The sequence below is a fragment of the Callospermophilus lateralis genome, chromosome 6 (genome assembly GCF_048772815.1).
Source record: "Callospermophilus lateralis isolate mCalLat2 chromosome 6, mCalLat2.hap1, whole genome shotgun sequence".
Taxonomy (NCBI): Eukaryota; Metazoa; Chordata; class Mammalia; order Rodentia; family Sciuridae; genus Callospermophilus; species Callospermophilus lateralis.
Window position 1 is genome coordinate 108475274 of NC_135310.1, and position 15627 is coordinate 108490900.

At 41.1% G+C, this 15627-nt stretch overlaps 1 protein-coding gene across 1 annotated transcript in view; it reads right to left on the reverse strand.

The window, feature by feature from the left end:
* Positions 1-2858: 2858 nt before the first annotated feature.
* Mep1a (meprin A subunit alpha) overlaps positions 2859-15627 on the reverse strand; it is a 39824-nt gene continuing 27055 nt past the window's right edge. The window contains exons 10-14 of the mRNA XM_076860117.2: positions 12082-12297; positions 8181-8654; positions 7271-7444; positions 6319-6619; positions 2859-3018 (exon numbers count right to left, since the gene is read on the reverse strand). Coding sequence (XP_076716232.2) covers positions 2859-3018; positions 6319-6619; positions 7271-7444; positions 8181-8654; positions 12082-12297 — 1325 coding nt within the window. The remainder of the gene's footprint in view (positions 3019-6318; positions 6620-7270; positions 7445-8180; positions 8655-12081; positions 12298-15627) is intronic.

The window sequence follows — 15627 nt, forward strand, 5'->3', positions numbered from 1 at the left end:
TCCACGGTGTCCACAGACCCTTCTTGTGATCCTTCTTTTAGATTCTCCTTTTATTCTCTTGACTAGATAAAAATCTTAAAATGTTACTGCTGATTTCCATGGAGCTGGTGAGCCACAAATGGGTCAAATTGTCCTAGATTTGTCTAGACCCTGAGGGAAGCCACAACCCAGATGAGGCCATGTCTCTCCCTCCCTCTCTCTCTCTCCCTGGTGGACTGCTCCACCCGTGTCAAATATTTTGTGTCATTTTCTTTCCCGTAAGTGCTCATCAGAGGTCACCAGTATCTGGCCCCGCTGTCTCCTATCCCACGCCTACTAGAGTTGTGTGTAACTTGTTAAATAGTACTCATAGCCATAGGATAAATATGATACATCTTTTGAAGATTCATGTTGCTTAGAGATGTGGGGAACATATATTGTGAATGTATTAAAACTAACACAGGAAAGTTGTTTTGCAATGTTCATAAGCACATGGAAATGTGAATAGGTGACTACCTGGAAATTAAATGGTATCTGGAATAAAGAAAAACAAGCAAAAAAAAAATCTTTATATACTGCTTGATGTAAATTAGCCTACATTTCATAGCACTCCTCCAAATTACTGATTTTATTAGGCTTTTCTGCAGCCAAGCAAAAATAATAGATTCTGCTATGATCACAGTGGTTCTGTGACCTGAATGAGGCGCTGTTCTCTCTAGGATCTCTTCTGTTTACTCAAGTATGAAAACTGTGTGCCTGAGACTCTGTCAAGCCATAAGATGGATGGTAAAATTCACCAGAAGGGAGGGGCTCAAGAACAAAGGTGCGAATGGTAATTTGCTTGTCGATGAGTCAAGGTGGACATCACCCTGTGTACAGTGCGACTGTGATCCACACCCTGGAGCTGGTTAAACAGAACTCAGAGGACTCTGATGAGGAACATGCACTCCAAAGCTTGGTTAGCATTTGAAGGATCCTAATCAAAAGTCAGAAACATCTGTGGCAAAACTCCAAATCTTGCTCTGTCACATCATACCAGAAGGTTCATTATTAGTATAAAAGGGTGCTAGAAATAATCTTTGCATGGATGAAATAGAATTACCAAAATAACTATGAGTACAAAAAATCTAACAGGCTTAGTGAACTTGCTTTTGGGGTAAAACCTTAGGCTAGAATCTGTCTGGTCCTGGGATCTCCCTCACTTAATAGACAGTTCCACTGGCTGATCCAACTAGACCAGCAGATCCCAACCAGGGATGCTTTCACTGTATTCCTCTCCAACCCTGGGAGTGGTAAGGTTGAGTGACAGAGACAGTCGCTTCTTATTTCCATGTGACAGATTGGTAAACCAAGATGGAGAAGAGCTTGAGTGATTTTTTACAAAAACGGCACAACTTATTAGGTGATCAACCAAGCCTGAATCAGTACACCTGGCCTCTGGACCCATTTCCACCTGTTTGAGCAGTGGATCTCAAAGTGTGGTGGGCATTAACAGCATTAGTGGCTCCTGGAACCTGTTAGAAATACAGATTCTTAGACCCCACCTCAGACCCACCAAACTAGACACTCTGGGGTAGGGCCCTGACATCTGTAATTTACCCAACACTGCAGGGAAGATTGTTGCAACTGGAGTTTGAGAGTCACTGTCTTTGGGCTCCTTTAGTCACCCACTACATACTGTTTTCTCACCTATGCATTAAAGAGATTCTTCTAAATTATTCATATTTGTTTCCAGTACATTTAAAACTCAACAGAATTACCTTAAAGTCCCTGCTTGGGAAGCCTAGTAACCTGAATCCTGGACCTCTCAGGCTCCTTGAAATCTTCTATTAAGCTTCTAAAGGTAGTTCTTTGTTGGTTGGTGTTGAGAAACTCAGCTTTTCTTTTTACTAGATCTACCTTGGAACTTTCTTGACCCAACTAGATTTTATCTCCTCAGGAACTATGGAAAGTGTATCTAAAAATCATTTAAAGTTCTCTCCTACCTGATACCTTCAGTTTGTTAATATGATGATTTTATACATGAAAGGCATGTAAACTATACTTTTATTTTTTAAAAAGGTCTAAAAAAGAACATCTTCAGCCCCCCAATTCACATACATATATACAAAGCTGGACACATATAAAATGTTAACTATATATTTACTGAATTTATTAAAACTCTTAGAGTCAGAGAAAGAAAAAGATTGATGAGGCGCTGTTCTCTCTAGGGCTTCCCACAGTGTGTGTGTGTGTGTGTGTGTGTGTGTGTGTGTGTGTGTTGCTGGGGATGGAACCCAGAGCTTTATGCATGCTGGGCAAATGCTCTATCACTAAGAAATCCTTCAACAAGACATAAAAAGAGTAATTATACTATCATAACTGATGAAAAATTAGTATTTTATTCTAATACACACATGTGGATTTCATCATATGTACTGATTGGAAATGAGAAAGTCAAGTCAAAGAAATGAGAGTCAACCTCGGTTATTCATTCATTTATTGGTGTATTCATTTGACACTTAGTGAGTGCCCACAATGTACCAGCCAGGCACACTTCTGGACCCTGGAGCTAGCATGGTCAATGAGGATACCATGCCTCTGTCCCATGGGAGCTCACTCTGTATGGGAAAGTTGGTCAGTTAAGCAAGTGATTTATAATTAAACATGATGAGTGTTGTCACTGGACACACTAGATACATTAGGAGCACACAGTAGGGTAACAGAACCATGTGGGGGGCAGAAAAATGACAAGGGTCACACATGAGGTTAGAGGTCTTGGTTCTCAGAGGCCCCTTCAAAGCAAGGCGGATAAAAACTGCTCCAAACCGCACTGATTGGGAAGGATGTTCTGAGCAGAGGAAGGGGCTCCGGCAGTCTGGCTGGCATCAGCAGGTGGGTCACTGCCTTGGCCTTTGAAACATCATGATGGAGATGATGGTGATGGTCACGAAGATCACAGTAGCCATGCCACCAATCATCAGACCCAGGGCGCTGCCGTGCACCTGCATGGCCTGGCATCGCTCCCCCGTGTAGAAGAAGGCATGTCCAGAGATGCACCTGGGAGAACAGGACACAAGGGGAGTGTGGCAACTACCTGGGCCTCAGGTACCTCCTAGCATCAAGCACCACCCCAGACATGACAGCAGCAACCAGCCTAGAGCAGAACCACATGCCTGCCTCCATTCCAAGCACCTTATGCAAATCATTGAACTTAAACTCACAAGGCAGTAGGAGAGGCAGAGATTGTTATCAGGCCCCTCTCACCATCCTCATTTAACCTCAGAAATGTTGGCTAACTTGCTCATCATTGCGTGGTTAGTATGCGTTTTACACAAGAAGCTTAATCCTGAGAGGTATACCCCCAGGTCCAATACGCCTGACCACCAAGAATTCAGAAGGAAGGTCTGGCACACTCAAGAACATGGTACCTGACACTGGCTCTGACCGTGAACTTCAGGGGAAATTCCCCAGATAGAGCCTGGCTCACTGCACTGGTCAGAACTTCAACACCTTCAGATGGTATCATTGTAAGGGTAGTGTCCTACTACTTTATCTCTTAAGGTTGTCCGGAAGCCCACATGAAATTATGAGGGTACTGTACCTGCCAAGGTGGTCCATACACAGTTGGCACATAATAACCTCACCCTGTTATTTTTGGGTGCAGGGTGTATAAAATGTTATTTGATATACAGATCAACTATTCCAGAAGCAAGGCATTGAGGGTAGCGTTTTGTCCCTTCCATCATGGCCATTCCAGACTCTGTTTCAAACAGCATCTCTGCTGCAAAGGCTACTCAACAGAGCAGGATGAGGCAGTCAGAAGTCAAGACCCCCTTTTATTAATCCTGAAGTTATTTTACCTTTATAGGCTTCATCTCTAGCCTGACAATAGATTTAAAAATCACTAATAGCAGATTTGTTCAACTGTTTTTCTAACCCAGTATCCTCCAAATACAGTTTAATTATATTCTCTCTGAATAGAATTAAAGCTCTTTGAAGAGCTTCATCCACAGATGAAGGTTTGTGGGAAATACTTTGACTGATGGGAGGTTGACACATGAGTGGAGTCACCTATCGGAACCTGGCATCCAAGGACCTATCAAGTAAAGAGGTGCAGAGTGCAGACCCATGACTAAAGCCCTCAAGAAGCAAGGTGGGCATTCTGCAGTAAAAGGAAACAGAGGGCCAGGTGTGGGGGTGCACTCCTGTAATCCCAGAGGCTTGGGAGGCAGAGGTAGTAGGATCATGAGTTCAAAAGCCAGCCTCAGCAACTTATTGAGGCCCTAAGCAACTCAGTGAGACTCTACCTCTAAATTAATTTTTTTAAAAAAGGGACTGGGGATGTGACTCAGTGGTTAAGCACTACTGGATTCAATCCCTGGTACCGCCCCCCCCCCAAAAAAAAATACAGGAAACAGAGGGCTCCTTAGAAAAGTGATAGATTCTGCAGCTGGTGCAGGGAGAATAAAAGATGAAACTGGGACATCCTCTGGTACCAGAAAATTACACTGTGTTTGTGAAATTATGGGTGATGCTGAAAGAACACAGGAGCCATCCTGGAAGAGCTCCCAGAGAGCAAAGCTGGAACCATATGAGCAACAAAATAAATAATGGAATTACTGAAATGTCACCCATGGAGTAAAATATTTATGATTCCTTAGTGTCACAAACAAGTGACTGCATTAATAAATGAATGGGGGAGAGGATGGTGATTCATGATAGAAAAATCCCAACTAGTGACTGTGGAGGAAGTGGATGAAACAGGAATCATTAGGAGACCACAGTGGTGACAGCCATGGGCAGGATCCCCCAAGGGGTGCTGAAATTTGTGGGCAAGCATCTGAGGAAAAGCAGGGTGTCTGCATGATCTCAGAGCATCTCTCCCAACATGCATCCTCATTGCAGAGAGAAGATCCGCAACTGTCAAGCAGGAAAGCCAGGGGAACACCCCCTTGGCCAGGCAATGAAGGCTGACGTCACCAGTGACGACAAAGGGACATATCACTTCTGTCCTCTCTTGTCCAAAACAATCTCAAGCTAATCATGGGAAACTATGGGGTAAACCCAAATTAGGGGAAAATTTACAAAATATCCCACCAGCACTCTTCAAAAGTTGCAAGGGAATGAAAGACAATTAAAGACTAAGGATTGTCCCAGACTAAGGAGACTTAGGAAACATAAAATTAAAAAAAGAAAAGAGAAGAAAAAGAACCACATAATATGTGATTCTGAAGTGGATCCTGGAGTAGAAAAAGGACATTGTGGAAAAACCTGGGAAATATGAATAAAGTCCACTGCCTAGTTAATAATTTTATATCTATATTTATTTCTTGGCTTTGTTTGTCATCCATGGTTATGTAAGATGCCAAAATTAAGGAAAGTCTTTTGAAGGACATAGGGGAACTCTGTAGTATTTTTTTTCAGTGTACCCATAAGTTTAAAATTACTTCAAAATGAAAATTTTAAAAAAGAAGAAACCACGTGGAGATAGAACTCAGAGGAAATGTAGATGTTTCAAGGCAATCTGAATGACTCCTACATCTGTTACCGCTCTGTCAAATGCAACTGAAGCTTCTGTCATTACACACGTTCTTTCATGAAATACTTCTTAGGTTTCTTACACAAATGAACATTATAAAAAGAACTATCAAATAGAGCAAATCGCGCAGACAGAACTTGATATAGGTCCCAGCTCCAGCGTTTATCATCTGAGTCATTTTAGACAAATCATTTAATCTTTCTGAGCTTCAACTTCCCAATGCACTGAAGAAGGATAAGAAGAGCCCTTACATCACAGGTCACAGGTGGCAGTGAGGATCAGTTTAGATCATGCAGGTATAATGCTTGGGAGAGCCTGTGACATAGGGCAAGCAGTAAAAGCAAATCAGATATTCTCATTCCTGTTATTGAAAATATAATAATAGTACATCAGAACAGATAAACTACAGAAATAATAATAATAATAATAATAATAATAATAATAAATCTTCTCTATAGATAGAGAAGATTTAAGCTTGCTCTTGAGTCCACTGGAGCAGGTCAGGGAGTAGAAAGTTCTTAGGCTAAATCCCCTGCATCATTTATGAGAACTATGGTAGAGTTAGAGATTCCGGTAACACCCTGGATATTGTCAACAATGCACCACAGGTGAGTAAAGAATGACAATTAAGACACAAGGGACTTGGGGACTCCTCTGCCCTGGTGGTGTGAGTCCACTCAACCAGGGCCCACCCTTCTGGAGTCAAGGAAAACCACTCTGGCTGTCCATCTCACACAGTCATTGCCCTAACCTGCAAACGTGGAGCCACAGTGGGAGCAGGCCAGCTGACACCACTGCCTCCTGGCCACTGAGCCTACCTGCAGCTCGCCATGCCCTTCACGTTCACACAGATTCCTTCATTTTGGCAAGGGTTTGGGTCACAGGGGTCTCTGAAGTACTGTGGCCAGTTGTGGTCCTCCAAGGGGCCGGTGTTCTCCACTGAACGCTTCTGTCGGCTGGGCTGCTCCTGGTCCCGGCTCTCAGGTAAGGTTTCCTCTAACATGGCCTTTCCTGAACCTTCTACTGAGGTCTGCTGCTCCTGGTTTTGGAGGATGAGGCCTTGAGAGATCGACCTTCTCTCTTTGGTGGGAACTTCCGTATGGTTCAGGTGGGTGAGATCTTCAGGAAACAGACAGGTGAGGAAGACCCAGAATTGATCAGTGACCATGATTAACAATCTACTAAGGAGAAAGTTCTCTGGGTCACTCCTATCCCTTGTGAACATCACCCTAGGGACATGTAAAAGTGGCTTTGAATCCAGCTGATGTCTCATGAGGGCAACAATTTTTATTTTAAAGTGGTCTTTTCACATATTCGTTTATTAAGCTTGTAAGAAGAAGCATAAGTAAATGGAAATCAGCCAACTGTCAGATTTGATAAATTAACAAATAGATGAAAATTTGGGTTCTCCTAAGGACAGTTAAAAATGTAGTCTTTCACCACAAAGAAATGATAAAAGTTTGAGGAGACAGACATACTTACCCTGGTCTGCTCGTTGTACAATGTATTAAAACAGTACACAGTACCCCCACAAAGATGTACAATGTTATGTGCAAATTAAAAATATATTTAGAAGTAAAAAAGTGAAGACATGCGTCCTTGACAAATTGAGTAACCTGTGACATCTTGCAAAACATCTTTTTAAAAAATTTTGGCCTCATCCTCAAAGAAGAGCCCCCCAACCTTCCATAGAAATGCTTCAAAATCAGTGTGAAAGCTGTGGAGCACACAGAGCAAGGATGATCGACAGAAGAAGAGCAGAACAAATACCTTCAAAGTCCACAAAAATGATGAGGTCATCGTTTTTAAGGAAACTCTTCCTTGTCAGCATTTGGTGGGAGATGGCCTGAGACCAGCCAAAGTCGATGCTTCTAAAACAATCACAGTCCTTATCATAGAATCCCACCAGGGAGGGTCTGTCCCAGATTATGGAGTCATTTATTGCTGCAAAATGATAAGTGATGTAATATCACATTGTCTTATGTATTTTACTTTACAATTTGTCTTTCATAAGCATATGGGACTTTATTCGTCAGGAAAAAAAATATGTGGGAACGAATCAGGTTATTTACTCTTTCCAGGGGAACAAAAATTCAGAATCAGGAGGTGAGGGGGGCAGAAAACCACAGCTCTGAAAGGACAATTGTCCACCACTAAGCGACTTCCTGAATGAAGAGAGAGATGGCTACACCTGCTTTGTTCTAAGGCTTACTACGGCCCTTCATTTGAAAAAAAAAAATAGTTTTCCCATTCTTTTATTGATGTAGGTTTATTTCATGGATTGTAATCACATTCAGTAATAATTTTAGAGTCAGTCCATTAGCTCAGCACAGAGCCTACAAATTCTGAATATTTGATAAATGATCAGCAATATCTGCCTTCTCCATTAGAGAGCTCAATAAGGCAGGAACCACCTGACTCCTTGTAATCCAAGTACCTGGCACAGAGTTTGGAACATTGCAGGCCCTCAGTAGATGCCTGATGAGTGAATTTAAGAAAGACAGGAGGAGAATGTGACATTGAAAGTCTTAACATAATTATTCAATGTAACTATGTTGTTGATATGCCCAAGGGGGAAAAAAATGTGAGAGAATGTTGTTCTTTCTTGTATAGACAAGAATCGTGTTTGTTAGCCCTTCCAGACTGAGAGACAGTCCCTATTTATGCTCAAACCACCTACCTGAAGATGTATGGGACTCAGAGGTGGTTAACAACCGGTTTAAGGACATCCTTTTTGTGACATCCGTTTCCTGGTCGAGTATCGTTATTATGGCCTGTCTGTTAATCACCGGCCATTCCAGGATGGCGTCATTCTCCCCACTGCACAGGTGGAAAGTGATTCCCAAGTAGTCAGACCTACTGGAGGTTATTCTTCCATGGGGGTATAAGGTCACCCCAAAACCGTATCCCTCTGAATTGTAGAATCGAGGGCTTTGAAGCTTGTCCCCTTTAACTGTGTTCTGAAGCACCTGGGAGATATTCCGCACTGTCCAAACCCCTGTGGGGCAGGGTGTTTCTGTCAGAGTGATGTCATCCAGGTAAATGCCCCCATTTGAGTTCTGAGGGTCACCCTTTGCGCCCTGGAAGAGATAGCGAAATTTCTTTTCCTCTTTCAGTGTCACATGGCCAATTTTCCAATTATGGTCGGAATCTCCTGAGGACAGAGAAATAAGGTTCGTGAACAATGGTGGATGATGACGTGTAGTGAGTACTCACTATGAGTCTTGCGCTGTGCCAGGCATGTGCCATCTCATTCAATCTTCTAACAGCAACCCTATAAAATGGTACCATTACAGGCTCATTAGTTTTTTAGTAAGGGAAAGTAGCTTAAGAAAAGGGCATCTATGATCTATTTTAAAATCATCTTTAAATCTTAATCATGAATTTGTTTTCCACTGTTATGGTTTAGAAACATGATATCCCCCAAAAGCTCATGTCTGAGACAATGCAAGAAGATTTGGAGGTGAAATGTTTGGGTTATGAGAGCCTTAACCTAATCAGTGCATTAATCCCTGATGGGGATTAACTCAGTGGTAACTGTAGGCAGATGGGGTGTGGCTGGAGGAGCTGGGTCCCTGGGGGTGTGACTTTGGGGTATATATTCTGCCCTTTTTGAGAGGAGCTCTCTCACTGCCTCTGCCTTGCAGTATCCTGAGCTGCTTACCTCTGCCATGATGTTCTGCCTCACGTAGAGCCAGCCCCAAGGAATGAGGTCGGCCCTCTATAGTCTGAGACCTCTGAAACCAGGAGCCCCCCAAATAAACTTTTCCTCCTCTAAATTGTTCTTATCAGGTGTTTTGGTTGAAGCAATGAAAAAGCTGACTAAAACATCCACCACCATGTCATTTCACAGGTTCTGTATTTCTTCCTGGGTTTATTGTTGTAACTGAACCCCATTCCCTCATGGTAGCATTAAAATGTCCAAATGTTAGACTGTACCATATGAAACAGACATTTCCAAAGTCAAATCATGGTAATTCCATACGGCCCAAAATTTGACTTGTTGGCAAAATCTGGAAGTCTATATTTTTTTTTCTCTTCTTCATAGTATCTGAGGGGGATCCAGATCATCCAAAGATAATCACTTTTATCCAAATACCCACATTCTAGGGATGATTGGGTCTACTTGCTTTTTTTTCCTGGACTGAACCAGAAGTGGAAATTTTTAATTACACACTGAGCCTAAGAGGGTGAGGGGACTATTCCACAATGTGGGATCCTAGGCCAAACAGCATAAGAACACAGAAAGGAGCCTGAGGATACCAGGAAGAGGAAACTGCTAGGTCAGAGCAACTCAGAATTTCCAAAAGTAAGCCTTGACTTTGATATTTTGCCTAGGGTAGACCTTACCACTGGGCTTACAGACAAAAAAGAAAGAAAGGAAAAGCTACATAAGTAGAAATCTTGTTGAATAAAATGAGCTCAGATAGGTGCCACGGAATTTAATCTGAAATGACATTGAGGAAAGGGCCTTTTAGTTATCTTTGTCCCTTTTCCTGTGTCTTCTGACCAAAAATCTCCCTATAGAGGTCTATTTCTTCCAAAGTTGAAGATTCCTCTTATCTCCTTTTTTCCTCAGGTCATCCTAAGAACAATTACAAGAGAAAGATCTAACAATTTCTGGAATGGAGCTTGTATGGTTAGATGGCATGGATATGTAGGAGAAAGGTGGACAAGGTGCACAGACCACATGGGCAACACAAATGGACCTAACTGCCATCTTCTGGGTCCAGCACTACAGCCAGGTGGAGGACATGTGGACTGGAAAGGTAATGGATGACAGAAAGCCCAGATTATGGACAGACACAGGATTTGTACTATTTACCCAGCAGGGTTATAGATGCTGGGAATTCTGACAAGAGAATAAAAATTCCTTTCTTGTTAATGAGTAATTGCCTTGTTTTTTCATAATATATGTTGTTATAATGAGGTTGAAACATGGGACTATGGTACTGAGAGAAAGTCCTGAGAGGCTATGCCATCTGGGGAGGGACTGTCATTGATAAAAATCATTCAAGTTTTATCTAAGTGCTTCCAAAGGACTCTCCTGAACAAGAGGATAAAGATGCTAGAATTGCTCAAGAGAAATTTCATCCTTGTTAGTTCAGAATTGTCATTTATTATTAGGGGCTGCCCTCAGTGTGTGTGTGTGTGTGTGTGTGTGTGTGTGTGTGTGTGTGTGCACTCACATATACTCATATTTTTATGCAAGCTTTTTGCATGTAAGTTTGTATATTAGCTTTATGGATTATAGAACATATGCTATATACATAGATATAAATATAGACACATTTTGTATGTAAGCATTTTGGTTAAAAAATATATATCACAAACATGAAAAGCTATTCAAAGACAATTGTAACTATCTTACATTGAAAACCCTATAAATACCAAGCAATATTTAACTAGCATTTTAGAAAAGTTTCATTAACAAGACAGTATCTGAACAGACTACTTTAAAAATCAATTTATATCATGCTTCTGGAGAACTTGTAAAGCATGGAATGGTTGCTTGATTGATTCTGTGCTTACAAGGGTCACATTTTCAGTTTTAGATGAAAGCGAGTGATATTAGTTCCCACTGATATAAATATTCTAGCTTATTTTTTATTAAATATTTAGACTTTGGTAATGTAACAAATTCTCAACTCTTAAAGGTCATCTAGTTAACATCTTTGCATTACACCTGCTATGATAAATTTCAGCCAGAAAAATGAACCCCTTAAAACCATTTTCTGTAAAATTCCTAGATGGGACACAGAAGGGCTTGATTAGAGGTGGTTTGGGCATCTATTCTTCTGAATGATCTCTAGGAGCCTTCCTTCCTCCAAGAGCAGCAGCCTTTTCCAAGGTATGCAAATAAGGTTTCCAGTTCATCTTAATTGAGAAATTCTTTGTTGAATGGGAAAACAAAACAGGAAAGCTTGTCTCTGTTTCTAGGTATGAGTAAGTATGTAGATTTAGAAGCCTGGGTCTGGATTTATAGCCAGATGATCCTACTGCCCACCTTAGCAGTTTAAGGTTTTCATGCTGACCCTCTTACAGAAATACACAAAATAACACTTTGTGTTATTTTAGAACATGCAGATGATTATAGTAAAATTAGCAGACATGGCTTATGTTCCCACCAACTTTACAAGCAGATTTCAAGTTACTTCCATATATTAAATAATGATATTGTTTGTTTTTCCAGAACAGGTGCAAAAACACTTATAGTCAATTATTGAACTACTCTCTGTCCAGCAACATCAATTCCTGCATCCCATTTACCTTCCCATCTCTACCTTCCAATCTTCCATTTTCTTTCTTGTGGTCCTGGCTTCCCCCAAAGCACTAGTGAAAACTGAATGTACATATGCCTTTTAAATAGCGTAGTTAAACAATGCTATGGTAACCACATTCATCTAGTGAAACTTGCCAGGCAACATGGTAAGCTCTTGGGAGGAGGAAGTAGAGGAAGAGGAGGAAGGGGAGAAGGGAGGGAGAGGTTAGAAGGATTGAGAAAGAAGGGAAGAGGAAAGAAGAGGAGTGAAGTCCCAGGTTTTAAGCCAAGTGTTCCTTGTGGGGATGCCTCCAAGTACCTTTAAAGGTCTTCATCTTGACCAACTTGCGCACATTGCCAGTGCTGTCGTCCCTTCTGACCCAGACCACCAGTCTATCCGAAGGGCTTCCTGTCATTTTATAATAAAACTGCAGGCACTGATGCTTCCGCTTGGGGTAAAGAATCCGAGACTCCAGCAGGGCTGCCTCATCTGCTTCCCCTGAGCTGGTGTTGAAGTGCATGAAGAAGCCTGCACCTGTGGAGAGAGCAGCCCAGCACTCCATCTCTGGCTTCCCACACCCAGGTGCCTCACCCAGGCAAAGTGAGACAGGGAACAAAAAGGCTAGAACTCTTCTGAGGAATACAAAAAGAAGGTCATTTGTCAGTATTCAGTATTCTCCGTATTCAGTAGACACAGTCACTGGCTGAAGCCACGGTTCTTGGCATAGATTTGTGTGTGTGTGTGTGTGTGTGTGTGTGTGTGTGTGTGTGATTGAACCCAGGGGTGCTTAACCACTGAGTTACATTCCCAGTCCTTTTTATTTTTTACTTTGTGACAAGGTCTTGCTAAATTGCTGTGGGCCTCACTAAGTTGCTGCGACTGGCCTCAATCTTCCCAAGTCATTGGGATTACAGGTATGTGCCACCACAGCCAACTTTAAAGCCACAGTTATTTTATTGGTGCATTACAGTTATGCAAAATAATGGGATTCATTGTGATATATTCATACATGCAAGGAGCATAATTTGGTCTATCTCATTCCCCCTTTCCCTGCCCTTCCCACCCACACCTTCCACCCCTATTCCTCTGCTCTCCTGACTCTCTTCTATTTTTATGACACTCCTTTTCTTTCCTTTTTTTCTCTTTTGATTACCTTTGTTCCAAAGGGTGTGAAGTGTATAACTCTGACTTAAAGAAATACAAGCTTCAACCAAAGTTTGATGGGATGCGTTTTCTATAAGACCTGTTCTATTTTTCTCATTGACATCATTGTTTAAACTAGAGATTCATTCTAAGTAAAAGTGTTAGCCTCTTGGTTGTACAAGGAACTGTAGGTTTAGGATTTGAATTTTAAGTATTCAAGATGAGAAGGGTTCAAATTCCCCTGCTTCTTGCTTAATAACTGGGTGTATTATCAGGTGTAGAAGCAACTTTATTGTCCAATAGAACAGTGCATCCAAGATATCATAAGGACATGAGGATTTCACCTGTAGTTAAATGAAAGCGTTGGAAGAACAGTGGAAAAGAAGGTGAAAGGATTCATATTAGTGCCCAAGCTGGAGTTTGCCTAACTCAGATGCCTCAAAACTTTTTCTCCTAAAAATAAACAGATAAACAGCTGTTGTTTGGTAAAAAAACAAAACAAAAAAAAACAAAACACAGTTTTCAAAGTCCAGCACAATGAAAACTTCTTGCATATAAAGAGGTATTTTAAACTATATTTCTGCACTCAACTGCTAATCACAGGGCTCCAATCAAAACATTTCACAAGATAAAAATCAAGTGACTATATAGCATAGTCCTGGGTCCTGTGGCCACGCTCCCTGCCTCATCTTGCCTTACACATACAGCATGTACAATTTGTGTTGGCAACAAACATTGATGGCTTAAATAAGCTCTCCAAAAGGCTTAAAAATAACTTCATGGGGGCTAAGGATATGACTGCATGGTGCACTCCTTGCCTAGTATGTGCAAGGCCATGAGTTCTATCCCAGGACTACAAAAACAAACAAAACAAAACGCCAACTTAATGACTTTAATCCAAGAAAACTGGATTTTCTGGTATGTTCTTTTCAATACTTGAACTTTGATCTGAGACCTCTGCATCATAAAATACTGGATGCTCGAGTTAAAGAAAAGTAGTGCTCACAGAGCTAATAAGTTTTTCAGGTGGTCCTTGATCAGGAATTCCTGCCCCTATGGACTAGAGAGTATGAAGTGAGAGTCAATAACTCAAACCTGGGGCTCAGGAGGTCTAAATGTGTGCCCAACTCTGCCACTAACCAGGTGTTCTTTCTTTTGTCTACATTGCAAATAGGAGGTGGGTTCTATCTTAAGGAATCCTTTGAAGTCAATGCATCTAGTAAAAGTGCTCTTTAGCAGTGGAACTGAGTCCCTTAAATGGTACCCAAGAGGAAGCATTATGGATGGTAAAGTTACCCTGATAAGGTTTTTCCTTGTATTTCTTCTGGGGTGTGGTCCTTTCCTTTCCTACTTGGGTAGTAGAACATTCTTCCAGCAGAATGTGGAAGTTGAATGATCTTCTCAAATGAAGATCATGGCTCTGTCTAAATGTGTATTAGCCTAGCAGTGAGCCCTACAGTGGGGCGGGGGGGTGGAAGAGTCTACCACAGCAACTTGGAGAGAACATCAGACTTGGATCATCACCCTTTGGATACTTGAGATGATAGGTGTGAAAAGCTTGTGTGGGACAGAAACTTTCACCCTCTTCCAAGGCTAGAGAGGAAGAATGACAGTGGCTCTGACTTCAGACATACTCCCTGGTGGCCTGGCATCTGGGACACAAGCTGGGTCCCTTCTGAAAGAAATCTAACCAGCTCTCAAACAGGAGGGACTCAGTGAATTCACAACAGCCAGAAGATCTATAGAATGGTGCATCTAGGTCCAGTCTTTGAAAAATTGATTATACTCTATAACCCCACCTGCTTCCAGGGGTTGAGATGATTTCATGACAGGCACATAATAAAAGGATACAAAAATAGAAATGGAAACAATAAATGAAAAAATTAAGAGTGAAGTTGCTGGTCTGTAGCTGGGTACTCCATATGGATTATCTTTTTTCACCCTCTGTGAAGTATTAATATCTTGATGTTCAGAGTTGTACAAATTCAAAGAATTTTTACAAAATAAAATCACACACAATAGCAATTTCTTGTGATCACAATTAGTAAGTGGTGGATTTCAAACCCAGGTATGTCTGACTGTATGGTTATTTTGCTACAAGAACCATATATAGGAACCACCTGAAACTGTGCTATGCAATATGGTGACCACCAAACACAGGTGGCTACTGAAAGCTTGAATTGTGGATGGTCCAAACTGAGGTGTTCTGTAATGGTAAAATACATGCCATATTTCAGACACTTCATATTAAAAAAAAAGCAAAGCATCACAATAATTTTCATATGGGTTACCTGTTTAAATGCTAATATTTGGGATACACCTGCTTAAATAAAATATTAAAATGAATTTCACCTGTTTACTTTTACTTTTTATGTGACTATTAGAAAATTTCACATCATGTATGTTGGCTAATGTTGTATTTTTATTGGAGTACTCGGTTCTGGAGACATTACCCTTATTTACAAGGTCATATCTTATCAACCTTATGTCCATATCAGTTTCATTATTGTTAAAATACATCTTTCTTTTGCATGTTCAGAGCATGAATTTTTAAAAATTTTTATTGATTATTTATTTACTTATATATCTTGGCAGTACTGGGGACTAAATCCCAGGCTTTGTGCATGATAGGCAAGCAGTCTGTCCCTGAGCTATGAGCAACAACCCCAACCTATCTGGACTCTTTTTATTGAGTTAGTAATTAAGATATGAGAAATGTTC